This window comes from Ursus americanus, chromosome 3 (assembly GCF_024610735.1).
Source record: "Ursus americanus isolate L20-20 chromosome 3, mUrsAme1.1.p, whole genome shotgun sequence".
Taxonomy (NCBI): Eukaryota; Metazoa; Chordata; class Mammalia; order Carnivora; family Ursidae; genus Ursus; species Ursus americanus.
The window spans coordinates 89,385,309-89,402,930 of record NC_142129.1 but is presented as its reverse complement, the minus strand read 5'-3'; the positions used below and the strand labels follow the sequence as shown (position 1 = coordinate 89,402,930).

At 43.2% G+C, this 17,622-nt stretch overlaps 1 protein-coding gene across 1 annotated transcript in view; it reads right to left on the bottom strand.

Annotated features, from left to right (window-relative positions):
* POU6F2 (POU class 6 homeobox 2) overlaps positions 1-17,622 on the bottom strand; it is a 453,995-nt gene that overhangs the window by 113,527 nt on the left and 322,846 nt on the right. The window contains exon 5 of the mRNA XM_045793668.2: positions 1,516-1,862. Within this exon, the coding sequence (XP_045649624.2) occupies positions 1,516-1,862 (347 nt within the window). The remainder of the gene's footprint in view (positions 1-1,515; positions 1,863-17,622) is intronic.

The window sequence follows — 17,622 nt, the reverse complement described above, 5'->3', positions numbered from 1 at the left end:
CTCATTCTTTGGAATAATAGAGTTGAATTTCGAACGCTTAAAACATTAGGATGGCTACAATCGTGCATCTTGTAAGTTTGATCGTCCCTATTTTCTCTGCAGATGTCAAGTGCACACTGAAGATTTTTATAGCCTGTGTTCACGTCAGTCCAGGTCAAAGGTATTACGTTGTCTCACACTTGTAAGATTTTAAAAAATACATCTTCAAACCTGACTCGAGAGAACGTTCACATTGAAAGTAGCCATGACCCAAGTGCCAGGGAAAACGCAATTACTCATCTCACTCAAATGCTTTCATTTCCAAGAAAACCTTGGGCCACCATTGAGAATTCAAGTTCACAGAAACAAAGTTAGCAGACAACAAGCAGAGTCAGTGCTCAAATACTAAGTCTCTAATCCACTTGCCTTTCTGTCCGTGTGTCCTTCTAGCGGGCCCTTGCATACTTTGCTGTTGAGGCCGTGAGGAGGCAGTGCTACTCTTGCCCTCAGGTAAGGGAGGGCTGCAGGGGCCCCACGAGCGAGGATCAAGGAGGGGGCTGAGCTGGCATGTGAAATGAGTGCCTGGGCTGCTCCCTTTGTCGGACTCTGTCACGGTGCTTCAGACGTACTAAATCATGTGTCATCTCACTGGGGAAGCCATCATTATGTAAGTCAAAACCGGAGCTATTAATTTCTGGATCCGAGGTGTTGGCGTTGCGGTCATTACGTGTTGAAGCTAATTCATTTTAAAGGTATCTAAGAATGGCTCTCTGAACTTTAAAGTGGTGCATTCCTGAATGAGGGGAGATTAAAGCTCGGCTTTCATAATTAGCCTGAATATCTAGTTTTTGATGCCCTCGGCCTCAAGGTAATAAAGTAAATGTACAGAAGCTTTATTATATTATAAAGATGCGGATTTGTTGAGGCCCTGAGCGTCGTTTTTGAGTACTTGTTAGTCTATGGTTGGAATGGTTGGAATCTGGGACACAGACTGGGGCTTCATTTCTTTACCCTCCTCACCCCAGAGAGTCTTTAGAAAAATAGAAACAAAAGAGCACAAAGTACTTAAGGTAAGACACTGTTGTATTCATAATATAGAGAAATAACCACCGTGCCTCATGGACAGGAGATGCAGTTCTCCACGGGGCTACAAAACCGTGCTGGTAATAATTTTAATTGGATGCTATCTTTGCTGCCTTCAGAAAGTATCATAAAATGGAATTATTACAGGCTACAAGTGCACTTCCAGTGCCGGCCTCTCACAGGAGGAAACGGAAAACATTTATCCGTTGGAGGGCAACATCAACGGGCTTCTATTTGTTTCGTTTACATGCATCCCCAGCTGCCTGCTCTTGGCGTCCTCCTCCCTAGGTCTGAGAGATCAATTTGAATTAGGCGCTGCAGACCGGGATGCTAAGTTTTGCTGGGCCTGGGCCTCGCTGCTGGGGGTGTGTGTAGGGGGGGCGGGACGTGGGGGGACGGCGCCAGCCCCGAGGGCAGGTCCCCGGGGCTCGCGGGGCGGGGCGGGGAGCATACCTGCAGAGGATTGGGTGGCGTGAGCGGCGACGGAAGGCCGTGTCCCGGAGACTGGCTGGGTTTCTGAGGGGGGCTCGCGCTCTGCTGAGTTGGAGACGCTTGGTTCTGGTTCTGGTTCTGGGGGTGGGGATGGGCCTGAGGCTGCTGGGGCTGAGCTGGCGGAGCCGGCGGCTGCTGGGAGGCGGGAGGCGGCTGCTGGGGCGGGGCGGGCTGGGGCTGCGGCTGCGGGGGCTGCGGGGGCGCCTGCGGCCCGGGCGGCGGGTGCTGGCCGGCGGGCGGCGGCGGCGGCTGCTGGAGCTGCTGGAGCTGCTGGAGTTGCTGGAGCTGGGAGTTCAGGGATGAGGTAGCTACGAGAGAAAGCGAACGTGCAGATGAAACACACGAGATCACATCTGGCGGGGTCTCTGAGCGCGAGCTCTGTGCGAGCCCCGAGGGCTCTCCCGCCCTCACCTCTTCGGTGTTGACGAGGGTTGTGGGGGCCCGGGGAGAAAAGAGTCCCTTCGTGGGGAGATTTCACAATTGGCAGAGGACCCGCCTGTCCCGCATCGGGCTTGACTTTCAAGGGCTGCGCTAGAAATGGGAAGATCTTTACCTGGTCTCTCTCTCTTCCTTCCCACACTGGCTTGGGAAAGACACTTAGGCTTTCAAGATCGGCTTTCGATGATAAAAGTTCAACCCCTTTAATTCTTTTGGCAAATGCCCAGCTGGAGTAAAGAACAGAAACTAAATTGTTTGTAATCTGCTTTGCATCCAGAGGACCATCGGTGGCGTCCTTCCACCTGCTACTTCAGGCCAATTTGCTTAGACGTGTTAGCTTCAAGTTTCTACAGTTTTGGTGGGTTTTTTGGTTTTTTGTTTTTTCTTAAAGATGCTTCTCGGTTTTGCAGAGACAAAAGCCTGAGTCTGAATATTTTGCCTGCTGATGAAAGAGACAGGGCCCCCTCACCCCCCACCTCCAAACTGGAAGGGTGAAAGTAAGCTACTGTGAACTCGACGGTGGTAACTAGACACGTTAGCACCTCAGAACTGAGAGAATGAAATCATCTTTTTACGATTTCCTTGGTATTTGAAAAGTAAGAGTTGATGGGACAAGCTTCTTAGCACCAAACACACTAAATTTGTTCTCTTATGCCCATCTAGCACTGGACAATCTCTGCAGCAGGAAGACTGTTAGTTTGGCCAAAGAATGATCTAGAGAAAATTACTGCTACAAGTTCACTTCCTCCTTTGCCTGAATCTCAGTCTAAAAGCTTTCCAACAAGCCTACAAACAAATACGAGGATCCATGTTGAACCAGTAGGCCTTGGCTGGAATGTTTTTCTGCTTCTCCCTTACCTAGAATTAATTAGTCAACATTTTCAACAGTAATAACTTCTGTTTGTAACATTAAAAACTAGCTTCTTTCTTTCTTTCTTTCTTTCTTTCTTTCTTTCTTTCTTTCTTTCTTTCTTTAATGCCCCTTTAGGGACGCCTGGGTGGCTCAGTCGGTTAAGCGTCTGCCTTCCACTTAGGTCATGATCCCGGATCCTGGGATCAAGTCCTGCATTGGGCTCCCTGTTCACTGGGAAGCCTGCTTCTCCCTCTGCCTGCTGCTCCCCCTGCTTGTGCATGCTCTCTCTCTGTCAAATACATAAATATTTTTTAAAAACACTCCTTTAGAAAAAATCTACTGGTTCTGTAAAGTGGAATATTGCATTCCCTGCCTTCACACAACAAATAGGTTCTTGAGAAGTATGTGCACATTGAACCATATGTTGAGGACACCTAGAGAACTTGGTAAGAAAATCAAGCAGTGACTCTGTAAATTCAAGCATCGTTTTTTAAAATTTATTGAACATCAGCTAGGCTCTAGTACTGTGCCAAGCAATATATAGGATTTAAGGAGACGATCCTACCTTCAAGTTCATAGTCTACTTATGGAGATAAGATTAACTCATAAAAAGCAATCAGGTCAGGCGGTGACTGTTACAGAGTACTGCTGATGGTAGACCAGAAGGACCCAGGGAATCAGGACAGAGGCTTTTTGTGGGTTAGAGAGGCCAAGGCAGTGTCCGTGCATGTTGTGGAACAAGAGAAGAAAGGGTTCAAGAGAGGGAGGGTCATTCTTTGAAAGGAAAGAAGAGAGGATATTATAGTTTGGAATGTGAGAAACATCCAGACGACCCAACCTGACTTAGGTGGCATTTCTGAAGGACAATGTGGAGAATGGACTACCTGCAACAGAGGCTCTGGGAAGTCTGAATGACTTGAGACCTTAGAGAAGGTGGAAAGCCTACCCGGAAAGTGGTGCAAAGATCACTCCCAATTACCCTCTGGTGTTAAGTCAGATTTTAAATGTATAATCGGGTTTGTTTATTTTTATTATTATTATTTTTAATTGGGTTTGTTCAAAGCCAGACACACCTGTATCACTGAAATGGCAGCTTGACAGCTCCTAGGGGCACCAAACACCAATCTATGCTCTCGGGTCCCTTGTAGAGCTTCCATGTTGGAAGGGTTGGGATGGCAAGTCCTCACTGGGTTGGTGAGTTACTCTAGGTCTATTCAAGTACTTGGTGCAGTGCCTGTCCTGCCTTGCCTGGAGCCCGGGGTGCTCCAGGACTCCAGAGGTAGAGATAATGTGTATGAGACAGGGCCGCAAAATACCCAGTCAATGGGAACTCTCTGAAGCTTCTGCTCCGTTTTGCTGTAAACCTAAAAATACTCTGAGAAACGAAGTCTCTTTAGAAAAAGTACCCAGTCATCCCAATTTATTGGAACCTTAAGAAAATGGCCTGGTTTTTCACCCACCCATTCCTGTTGTACAAAATCACATGTTATTGAAGATTGGGGAGCCCTGCTCAATTCTGATCTCCCAGGATCTTCTGCAATCTGGAGGGTCCTGGGGGAATGGAGTTTGATCTCTCCTTTTGGTGGAGTTTACAGATTTGGGGAATCTGATTGCCTCTGGCCTCCTGCCTGATTCAAATCAAGCCCGTCCTGCTTCCTTTCAGGTGGGGGGCACACATGTCAGTGCTTATTTTCACGGTTGACTTAAATACCATACTGTTTCATTTTGGTTAGAAAAGCATTTATCTAAATCAGCATTTAGAAACAGGACAGACTGGGGAATATTGGCAGACAGATATTGGCAGGTGGGTACGTGCAGCAAACCCTAACCTACTAATGAGACACAGTTCCAAATGTGTCTTCGTTCCTTTATGTTGGTGCGTTCACATTGCTTGGCTATTTCTTTCCCATAATCTGCAGCTTGCCTGGAAAGGCATTGCATTAACCTAAACGAAACCTCTTTGAGTTACATAAATTAATTTGGCATCTGCAAGCAAAAAGTGGTGGACGATAAGATAGGGCCGGGTATGTACCGGGTGCAAAGAAAAGCATGAGGGAGTGATTCAAGAATGTAACTCTGGTCGAAGAACACCAAAGCCACATACATAACAATATGTAAACAAAAGTTAAAAAAAAAAAGTGGTAAAGCAGGGAGCATCTTAACAGCTCATTGTATAAAGCATACTGAGATACAGAACAAGACAGGAAGGTTCAAAGACATTTAACTATAGAGAATGTGGATAAAATGAAGATTTTTAGGGGTGAAACCCTGATCCTATGCATGGAAGATTAAAGATTTTTTTAAAGATTTTATTTATTTATTTGAGAGAGAGTATGAGCAGGGAGAGCAGCAGACAGAGGGAGAGGGGGAAGCAGACTCCCTGTGGAGCAGGGAGCCCCATTCAGGGCTCGATTCCAGGACCCTGGGATCCTGACCCGAGCCAAAGGCAGATGCTTAACTGACTGAGCCACCCAGGCGCCCCAAGATTAAAGATTTTTACTTTCTTCCCTGGTAATTACATTCTTTTATGATTGTTTCCGCTCTGTCTGGTTACTATACACTATATAGACCAATGGTAAATGTAAAACGTAACTACAATACCAGTAGCTATGAAAGAAAAAGAGATGCATAGAAATTTACATTAGGGCATTTAACATTTTTTTTTTAACTTACGATTTTAAAAAAAGAAACACGAAACAAAGTTCTAGCAAACTCTGAATTTCCTAGCGAGAACACTATGGCAAACCAGTGGCTCGAAACCTCCCAAATAAATAATTTAATATGACAAAGGAGTAGCCAAGAACTCTCCATTTCTCCATTTGTTCAGTTTCTATAGATCAACTATAAATTAGAAAAAAATTCTGGGGCGCCTGAGTGGTGCAGTCGTTAAGCGTCTGCCTTCGGCTCAGGGAGTGATCCCGGCGTTCTGGGATCGAGCCCCACATCAGGCTCCTCCGCTGGGAGCCTGCTTCTTCCTCTCCCACTCCCCCTGCTTGTGTTCCCTCTCTCGCTGGCTGTCTCTCTGTCACATAAATAAATAAAATCTTTAAAAAAAAAATTCTTCTTTTGAATGTTTGTGAAGGGTTTCCTCAGGAAATCTCACACATAATAGAGCCATACCACCAGAGGTAACAGAATTACGTTGGCTGGGATTTACATAAGACTACTTCCAAGGCTGGGGAATGGAAAAGGGAAAGCATCATGCATATCTGTGTTTGAAGGGCAAGTCCAGGAAAGATTCTGGAGAAATACAGATGTGTTCTATGCCTCCAAGGTATTTGAAACATCTTAGGATCACAGAAAGCAAAATGGCACTCAAATACTACAGGAAGAGTCCTCTTTTGTTAACACAGAGTATAACGTCGCACTAATATAATCATTCCAGCTGGGATCTCAGCTTCAGCATTTCCTTGGAATTTCCAGGGCTCAGGCAAATGTGGGCATGGTTGGCAGACTGGTGGTTTGGGTTTGACAGTCGGCAGGGAAGGAGTATAAGCTATTACTCAACTGCCGATGCTTACACACCTCTGGGCAGGTCTGGGGACTGGAGGAGCTTCATAGAAATAGGTTTACAGAGGGTAGAGCACACATGCCAAGGAGAAGGAACTGGGAGAGGGCTTCTCATTGAATGTGCCCAGAATCCTGAAAAGAGCAGCATGGTAATGGCTATTCAAAGTCATCCTTAGCCCCCTCCCCTGGTGCAAGCCTGGTCTTAGGGAGACAGAGGGCATGGAGTAAAAACAGAAAGGGCAACGTGTGATGCTAAGTGCAAGAAGCCAGATGCCAAAGGCCATATACCGTATAATTCCATTTATATGAAATGTGCAGAATAGGCGAATCGGTAGACACAGAAAGCGCATCAGTGGTCGCCAGGGCCTGGGGGTGGGGGATGGGGAGTCACTGCTGACAGGTACGTTGTTTCTGGAGAGGGTGATGAAAAACTTCTAGAAGTAGGTAGTGGTGGTGGTTGGACATCACAAATGTACTTAATGCCACAGAATGTACACCTTAAATGACACATTTCATGCTATGTGTATTTTACTACAAGTATTTACTATTATTTACTAAATAATAAAAGCCGTTTCTCTATATCCACGCACTGGGGACCTAACTATACTGTCCTGGGATGCCACAAGGGAAGAGGACAATCCTTCCCCACTCTGCACAACTTTGCAGTTCTGAGGGCTCAGGGAAGCACCAGCTAGGGTTGTGCCTGATGGAGCAGAGGGACGGACAGAGGCAGGACCGTTGGATGCCTGGCGGCAAAGGGAGGAAAACGTGGTCCACACTGTACTTTCATTTAATATGAATGAATTAGCTTTCCAAGAAAGCCGCATGGATAGACGATATCATTGCCATGTTATTCATGTTGAACTTGGGCTCCGAAGTGCACCGCTTGACCTTCCCGAGTTTATGTAGCTACTGAGTACTACAGCTGACTCAATCTTAGGTGCCCCTTCCAAGCCCTGAATGTAAAAGAATCATTTGTATGGATGGGCCAGCCTGTTTCCTCCTGGCTCCTCACTCATACAGGGATGCCCTCCGAGGCTTTGCTCTTGAGAAGGCACCTGGCTACAGAGGCTAATTTGGAAGTGTCTGCTCAGTGATGAATCCCTCAGCTCCTGGGAAAGTGTGTACAGTTGTACCTCTGTCCTGCTGCAGGCAAAACATTTTGGAAATGCAAATGTGTGTTTGAGGGTAAAGATGCCAACTTGAGTGCAAGACATGAGTCTTTATAGGGAAGAGAGACATTGGGTTGCAGGAAAGGAGGTGGGAGATCTGAGCAGAATGGGGGTGGGGAAGGGCGCTGATACAATTGATTTGTGTTACAAGTTTGCCTTCATGGTAAGAGAATGTCTTGTCTACACTTAGATATCGGGCAACAGCCTCACTGGGCTCAGGTTCTTGACATTTTTAGGAAAGTAACTGAGTAGGGTATCAGCTTATGTTGTCCATAGAACTCTGTGACATTGTTGTCTCTAGGGCGTTGTTGGAGGCAATGAAGAGTCCTCCAGATGGATTTGTCTTTCATAGGGAATAAGGACTCAACTCCTAGATCAGTTCAGTCTTGCAAATCACTGGGCCACCGAAAAGAAAACTCATGCTTCCTGACGTGGCCTTTGCTTCCCTAACGCTGTATTTATTGTTCACTTTTGTTGCCTACTAAAAATCCCTAGGAAAAGCAAAAAGAATGGAATCTAGAACAACCCAACCAGAAGAAATTGAGTTGGTAAAATTGGGTATCTGCCCTCCCCCAGCGCCCCAGGAAATGACATCCAAGGTGGCCTAAGCAATTGCGCATGTCAGGAACCCTCGGGTTTCCTCATGAAGGGCATTTCCGGCCTGTGCCTGGGACAGAAGCTGCGCTAAGTGGACAGGAAAAACTGTGCCTGGAAGGGAGGACTTTGAGAAAGTGCAGAAGGTGAACACTTTGGGGGAAATGTGCCTTTATTTTTGGCAGCGGTGTTAGAAACAAGCAAAATCCGTTCTACCTCAGGGTGTGATGCACACCCATCTCACATGTGGCCATTGTTATCAGCTCCAGAGATCTCTCGACTCTGTCCTTTGTTTCTTTTGCATTTAAGGCAGAGATCTCAGTATCTGCTGGGATAGCAAGAGAAAACAAAGAGAAAAAAAAATTCTTCCGATTAAAAATCCCTACAAATTACTGGCTAGTGCTGAACTATGCCAGCTTCTTTTTTAGGTGGGGTGGGTTGTTTTGGCCAACTCCAGCAGCCTATCTCAAATTGTGGACAAAATCACTTGGGGAGCTTGTTAGAAAAGTGGATTCCAGAGAATAGGCCAAAATCTGCATTCTAAAGCACCATCCAAGGGTCAGGAGCCCTTGCCCTTGGGGCTCCCAGCAGCCCAGATGGGAGGGGGTGACTCTTTCCTCGGCCTTCAACTAGAGCCGTTTGCTTTGCCATTTCCATAATGTCAATAATGTTTTTCTGAAAAATGAATCTGTTCTCCCACTAGCAAAGAAATATCAAAACAAAATCACTGTTTGGAAAGAAAGGGAAAACAGACACTTGGGAATCTTTCAGTATCTTTAGCACGTTCTTTTAGACATGAGAGTAATTTGCCACCCATTATTGCCTTTGTGGACATTTTTGGGAGTACTCTTATTGGAGTATTTTGACAAGTATTTCAGTATGAGACGTAATGTTAGCTTTTAGATGCCCCATTAAACAAGGAAGATGAAGAGCAAAGGAGTGACCATAGCAAAGCATCTGGAAGAAGGTGTGGCAGAGCCCTCCCCAAGGCGGCTGCACCTTCCAAGAATGCATCAGGGAGGCTGGGGACTCAGGTGGCTGGGCCGCTGGAACTCCCAGCAGGATTTGCCAGGAGGCCCTTCGATGACAGCGGATCTCCTTCCATCACCACCTGCAGAAGGGCCCACAGCCAGGCCAACCTAAACTCTAAGGAAAAGTCATGAGAAGGCTCTCCTCTAAAGAAATTGAAAAGTATGTCTCAGGATGAATTAGGATTTCCAATGTGGACGTGGGCACCTCAAAGTAAAGTCCTCCTTTTATGTACCCTAAAAAAGCCAGTCAGTTTCCAATCTCACCCCAATACACTGAGCTCTCAATACTCTTCCAAGCCCTTAGGAAGTCCTTCCAGTTTCCTACTGTGTTCCAACCAGCTTGAAAGAAGAGAGGCCCACATCCGGATACTTTTCCCCATGGAATTGCAGAATACCAAAGATAAAGATTTTTGAAAAACTTAAAAAGATTTCGAGAGACAAGTAAGAGGCAATCCACAAAGCAACATAAGTCAAACTGGCATCAGACCTCCCATTAGCAAAACTGTATGGCTAAGATCAGTGGAGGAATGCCTTCAGAGTTCTGAAAGATGATTCCCAGCCAAGAGTTCTATTGCTGGCTCAACTTTCTGTCAACAGCAAGAGTAGAGTAAGGCCCATTTTGGAACTTGCCACAACTTACACATCCTGTCTTTATACTTTTTTTCTTAGGAGATTGAAAGGTGCTTCAGCAAAGTAAGGTGGTGAGCCAAGAAAGACGAATATTTAGGACACACAGACCAACAATAGCAGCAAGCCCCACTACAACCATGTCTGGAAGTTCTAGAAAGCATCGAGTCTAGATCGTCTAAAGTCTAGATTGTCTAAAGACAAGGCTTAGGTGAACTCTCCAGAAAAAAAGGAAGATTCCATAGAAGGGATAGAATATTTGAAGTCTTGGAAGAATTTGAAAATAAAGGAAAAAAGAAAGGAAACTAGAAACTTTAGCAAAAACAAAAGCTGTCTGGGAGAGCCATGATCAAGAAAGGAAGGGGTTGTTCCAAGTCAGAAAAAGAAGTCACTGAGCTCCGAGAAGAAAGGCAGAATGGATTCAATGGTGTAGAAAAATAAGCTAGAAGATGGTAGCCACTTCCTAAAGAAAGTATACATTTCTTCTCACAATAAAAAAAGGTGGTAATAAGATACTTCAGGCAAGACAAACAGACAATATAAGAACAAGGTATGGTTTCATAAGAGACACTAAAAGAAACAGATTAGAAGAAACATGACCCAGTTGCGCAGTGAGATGTGGCATGGTTTTGAGCACTTGGTGAAGGACAAAAGGAGAATCTATTTGAATATTTTCTTTGAGTGGCACTAAAATCCAGACTAGAAGGGCATGTGATCACAACATACTTCTTGGCTCTGCAGGAAATAATAAGGTAACCATATTAGGGCTAAGAGTGTTTACTGGCTTTCAAGTTTTGAAACAGCCTGTAAATAAGGCATGCCAGATTTAATGAGAACATAAATGCTACTAAAATCCTTGACCGTGTGGAAGTGAAAGTTTGCTGGGAAAGGGGAGGGGAAGTGAGAAGCAGAGCACTAAGTGGGGAATCAAGAGGCCCTTCCATAGGGGACCAAAGAAGTGGGGATTTAAAAGTGTGATTTAAAGTTACAACAGTAACTAAAGCCAGCTCTATACTTCCGTTAGGAGAAGGGACGAAAAGGAAGTGGGTGTTGTAAATGAGCTAAGCCCCCATACGCCATAGCCGGAAATGAGCAGAGGAGACATCCCGCTAATAAATCAAGAGACAGATATAAGTGGAAAGTATTCAGAACCACGGAGATAAACCCATAAGGCCTGAATGAAGCCGGGAATGGTTCAATGTGATTGCCTTGGAGGAGTAATCCTGAGGGTAGGGAGGAGTACAGCTGAGAGCTGCGTTTCTTCACAAATCCTCTTACTGAAATGATTTTTAACCACATGCCTGTATTACATCGACAAAAGTTTCTAGGGAATCAGTTTCAACATTTGGGCTGCATCCTGTAGGACAATAGCTAATTCTTTGGGGTCAGGCACTGTTCTAGGCCCTCATATTTCTCATCTGTCCTCCCAACAATCTTATCAAGTCAATCTCCTAGACTGGATTTTTCCCAGCTCCAGACCCTCAGCCAAGGCTTTAAGTGCCAGTGATTTACAGAGAAGGGCTTCCAGAAGAAACCAGGAAGGGAGTAAAGTAAAACAGGATAGGGAAGGGTAAGAAGCAAAGCAGGGGTGAGATTTCAGGCAAACTCCCCACCCCTACCCCTGTCTCATCCTCTCCCCAGGGACTCTGAAGCATGAACTGCACTTGGAGTCCTGTCTTCAAGCTCATCTCCTCCTCCTGCACCAGACAGGCAGTCATCGGCTCCGGGTGAGTCTGGGGCCTACACTCCGGGAGCTTCTTATTCTCGACTGGGGAGAAGTGACTTCAGTGCCCAAGAACCAACGAACTTCCTAAGAACCACAGCACACTATCTAATAATTACTATCAGAGATGATGATACTGTGTAGTAGGCCCAGGAAGGTACTCTGAAATGCCCTCAGAGTGACAGGATATGAATTTCCATGGAACTCGTCTGTAACGGTTTGGTCATAACGCAAGCCTATCAGGTCTCCTTGACCATCTCTCTATACAGACAAGGATATATCTATTTATATCTATAAACACACCACCACATACATACCTATTTGTGTAAGATCCACCTCTATCTGCATTTATACCACCATATCTATATATAATCCCATACCTATTGATACAATGTATGTCATCTGTATATCGATCTATCTATATTTATATCTATATTTACACCAAGCCAAATTAAAGAGACAGGTTGTCCCCAGGCTCCAAAATTTTGGTCAATGAATTACTGAACAGAATGCTGGTGATAAAGGATTGAACAAAACAGTTCAGTTCCACTGAAGGCCTTGAACTGATGAAAGTTTTAACATAGAGATAGAAAGTAACTACCCATTATATAGAAGTTAGTTAATACTGGAAGCACAAAAAGAGACACATTACAGAAACCAGTTCTGGAGTTGGGATGGTGTTCTGAGGCCATGACCTACCTGGTCCAGGTGGCAGATATACCCCCCTCATGGCCATATTATCTTTGAATAATTGACATGCCTAATTTTGTATTCAGAGTCATCTGGAAATCTTCTGCCAAGATTGGGATTTTCCTGGTTTTGTCCTTCTATAAGCAGAGAAATTGTTGGCCAAAGGACAATCATATCAGGTCCCCTTGACAATTATCTTTCTCTTTGTAAATTAAAAAAGACATTTTGGTTTTATAAACCTGTCTCTTTGGATGTGAGTGAGTATAGGGATATCTGGATCCATTCTGGAACACTAATTAGATTGAGTTCCTTGGGCTCCCTGGGCTCCCTGGGCTGGATGGAGCAGAATTCGCCTTGTGCTCCATCGATGATACCAACTGTGGCATAAACCTCCTTTTGAAAAGTCCACAGTAGACATTCATTCCTCATAGTCAGACACGTTCCCAAACATCATTCCACAGGAACCCACGAGAGAAGAGCATTCCGAGGTCAAATAATTTGGGAGACACTGCATGTTGTATTCTATTTTTGGAAACCCACAGTGAGCATTAGAATATCAATAATTTAGAATTTTGGCATTAAAGAAACCTGACTAACATTTTTCATCCAACACTCACCAAACTCACTTGACCCTGGAACGCCATCATCTTGCTTTTTCTGACTCAGACTTACGCATGCATCCATGTGGAACTAATACTGTGAGTGGACCATTTAGGAGTAACCTAACGCTGTTTCTGTCTGTTGCAGTCAAATGGGACTGTTTTATAGATGAAGAAATTGTATACCTATATGTAAACAAAAAATGTACACGTATACAATGTATATATACACAGTGTACATATATAATATATAAATACAATGTGCAAATATAATATATACACATATATCAGTATGTATCAGTACATATACATAATATGCATATATACAATACATATACATATGTATACAATGTATTTATACACACACAATTTATATATATGATGTACTTATATACAACATATATGCACATACATACTTGCATATATGACTATATATATGTGATTTATATATTTATATCAGGGTCTCTGGAGGAAATAATGAACTATTTTCAATAGAAAATATGCTTAATAAAATTGTTTTCTTTTTGAGATATAATTGACATATAATGTATTAGTTTTAGGTGTACAACATTATGATTGCTATATGTGTATACTGCAAAATGATTATCCCCAAAATTTTAGTTAACATCCATCATCCCACAGAGTTACAATTGTTTTTTCCTTGCGAGGTGAGAACTTTTAGGATCTTATCTCTCAGCGGTTTTCAAATATATGCTATAGTATTGTTAACTATATTCACTATGCTGTCCATTACATTCCCAGAACTTACATATCTTATAACTGGAAGTTGGTACCTTTGACCTTTCACCCATTTCATCCACTCAAAATCCCACTCCTCTGGCAACCACCTATCTGGTCTCATAACCTATGAGTTCAGGTTTGTTTTTTTTTTAAGATTCCACATATAAGTGGAATCATACAGTATTTGTCTTTCTGCCTGGCTTGTTTTAATGCCCTCAAGACCCATCCATGTTGTTGTAAACAGCAGGATTTCCTTTCTTCTCATGACTGAAGAATATTCCATGGTATACGTATGTACCACATTTTCTTTACCATTTGTCTGTCAGTGAACACTCTAACAAGGCTGCCTGGATTAATCTATAATCAAATTTATCCAGTGTGGTGAAACCTAGTTAATTCATGCTGAAGAGAAGCTTTAAGTGAGTATAGTAAACATCTCTGATTGATTAAAAATGTAAATAGGTGTTAAGAGGGGTATATGCATATGAATTTCTTAACAAATGCAGTTTTCTTGAAGGCAAAGCCTTTCAGGTAGTCTGGAAAAAAAATACAAAGTAGAAAAGAGAAAGACATACAAAAAATGTTCTTGAAAGGTGCAGAAGGAAGCCAGAGCTGGAACTTTCTGTGACTAGCTAGGACAACCTGGGACCTAGCTGGACTCTCCCCAGCACTAGAAAAGCATCACTGTGGTGGATTTCTATCTGTTGAGGAACCTGGGGTGTATTGTGCTCTTCAAATAATCATACAATGTGAGTAAAGGATGAAAATGCAGTTCTATCAATACTAAACCTTTTTTAAAAATAAGGTCTTCCTTCCAAAAAAGATTTAAATAACCCCCTCCTGCTTTTTCCCATCAGATTTTTAAGTCTTCTTCAGGTGTTAATAGCATATCAAATGAGAACGCCCAGGATTTGAATGTGCATTTTGACAAAATTCCCGTGGATAGATTCTACGCGTTCCTTGATTTGGCTTGATTGATTTTTCCATAACCTGCAGGGAGTCATAGACTATCTATGGCAACATTCATTCTTGATTTGAAATCTATTTGTTCGACAGATGAGACCGAATTTATTCATCAGCAAATCCTAACCCTCCCATAATAACAGGTTTCCTTCTCTTCTGGAGTTCGGCAGAGGCTCAGCGAAGAATCCTGTCGAAAGCAGCGAGACCCCCCCCCATGACATTTCTCTAGGCTCTGCTCATTCTCCACCACAGGAATAATTAGGGGTGGTTTTTTGTTTTGTTCTGAGAGGTGCGAGGGTCAGAGTACATCACTGACTATGACACCTTCCCTTCTTAATACCATGTGAGTTAAATGACAGAAAATACATTTGGTGGAATAAGAAGCAGCTCAAAGAAGGGCTCACGTAACATTTTCTCCCCTTATTTTTCCTCCATAAATGTGAGAAACAGTTATTAACTTCCTTGGTGACCTCTTCTCAAAAGGCCAATCCACCTTTTAAGTGGAGGTTAAAAGGTTTAAAATTATAGCTAACATTTATGGAGCATGGTGTTTCTAGGGAAAATTTCAAACTGTTAAGAGTAGAAGTGAAGCCGTATACGCTAAAAAAGGAAGCTATGGGTGTGGGGGAAAGAGAAGAAGTATGTTCATCTGATAGTCCTATGCTAAGAAAATAATAACATCATTCTCTATGCTTATCAGACAAAGCAAGATGTACACTGGGCTTCAAGACAGCAGCCTCTCTTTGCCTTTCCCTTCAAATGAACATTTGCAGGAGAAAATATTTCAGGCGATTGAAAGTATGCGGTGCCTGGTTTAAACACAGCACTATGTTCACTTGCATTTCTTTTAGGCTATAGACACATGGGCCAGTGCTTATTTTCATGGTTGATTTAATCCATCCCCTCTGCCACTGTGGGGATTATTCCCTACAGTTATTCTCCAGTTATCTGTCAGTTCAGATTAAAAAAAGTTAAGTGACAGAGATGCGGTGGCTGATTCCTTGAGAAGGCGGTCTATGCGAGAATGGATAGCAAGAGCGCTCTTTCTAAGAATCTGCCTCAGAGGGGAGGGGGGTGGGGGAATGGGATAGACCGGTGATGGGTAGTAAGGGGGGCACGTATTGCATGGTGCACTGGGTGTTATACGCAACTAATGAATCATCGAGCCTTACATCGGAAACCGGGGATGTACTGTATGGTGACTAATGTAATATAATAAAAAATCATTAAAAAAAAAAAGAATCTGGCTGTGTTCTCTTTTTCACTTCCCCCATATCACTACAAGCCTTCCTTACTGAGCCTGAACTTCAAACTCCTTAAGCAGGTAATGCAATGTTGTTCCCGTACAATAACTTCAGGGGGGCCAGTAAGGCTTTAGAGCTCTTACCTCATGGGTTCTGGCTTATTTCTTGAGAAGAGGCGATAGCATATATTTCCTCTTACTTTGCAGATGAAGAAATCTAAACTCAGACGTGATTCAAGCACCCCGTATACCCTAGCTTAGCTTGGCCCACACACTACGTGGTAATAGTCTCCTGAAGGTATATCTACGTTTATATTTTGAAAGATAGAAAGGAACACTATGCCCCTGCTAGATTTGCAATTCCCTTCCAGATTCATTGCAAAGAAACCTGTTACAAAATGATTTTAATAGTATGGCAAGAAGTTACTCCTATTACATCATAATATTCTTGTAATTCTCATTTTTATTTCCTTTTTCCATCTCTGCAACAGAATTCTTTAGCAGAATAATCACTACATCTCATGGCTAATTTGGTTAGGTCACATTGATGGGCAAATTAGCCACTCAATTCACATAGTTCATTTTCAGCTTTCCTATGTAAAAAGTTAAAAAGAAGAAAACTAGTAGTTTCAGGAAATAATTACATTAATGATAACCCTACTGGAAGAAGAGAGCCATCAAAAGAATCTTTGGAAAATTCATGAAAAGCAATAGATGTTGGAAAATTAATGAGGTTAGAATGTAACATGGTTGTGTCACCTATGCGGACAGTAGTGTTTTTGCAAATAAATTTCGTGGATTTCTGCCAGGCTCGTTGATCTTGCTTGTGAGAAGTAAAGCAGCATTATGTTTACTTTGTTAATGCAGTATGGACACAAAAGGCAAACACAAATGTGATCAGGGAGGATAGATCAGGTTATACAGTGGTAATAAACAGCCCTAAAATCCCAGTGGCTTAGCTCAACAAAGTTTCTTTCTTTTCATGTCATCGTCAGTTGGCAGGGGTCTTAACTCATTGGAGTCACTTCGGTGCCCAAGCTGATGGAACAGTCACTACCTTGAACACAGCCATGATGATGCCAGAAGGAAAGAGAGCTTTTGGGGGCGGGAATTAAATGCTCTGGTTTGGAAGTCACTTCGTCACTTTCTATCACGACCCATTGGCCATCGCAACACATGGCAGCACTAAATAAAACCCAAGACCAGGAAGTGCCATCCCATCAACTCCCAGCAAGGAGGAAAGCCAGACAAATTGGTTGAAGATAATTAATAACCTCCATGATAATCTGCCTCTCAGATAGGATCTGTATTTGCTACTTTCTTTCCATGTTTGTTTTCCTAAATTTAACCTCATTATTGTCTGGATCATTGAAAGACCCTAATTAACTGGCCTCTAATGGCTTACCTTCTCTGTTCTCTGTCTCATTCATTAACTCGACAAATGTTATCAAGTCATGTGTCAAGGGCCCATCTGCCACCAGAATTATCTTTCTAAAACCCAGATAGGATTACACTGCTAATGGAAAAAAAAAAGACTGCATGATAGTTCCCATGGTCCAGAGAATGAAACCAGAGTGCTCTATCCATATTCGAGAATGACTGCATTTGCTCCAGCCCTCCTTTCCAGACTCGTTTTAACCCTTCTGGGAACTCTCATGTCTAGGTCAGAGATAGAAAGTGGCAGTACAGAGCTCAGCACGGCTTATGGAAACAGGGCTTTCAAAAAGTTTCAATTGGTTAACAAGATTAAAAAAGCAGGAGAGCCTGCATAAAATACGCACTGCCCACTTTTCTTGAAAAAAAAAAAAAAATCCGGAAGGTCTTGCAGCATGACTCTTGTTCCAGTGTGGGACCTGGGGCTGGGTAACAGCTGTCCTGCTAGCC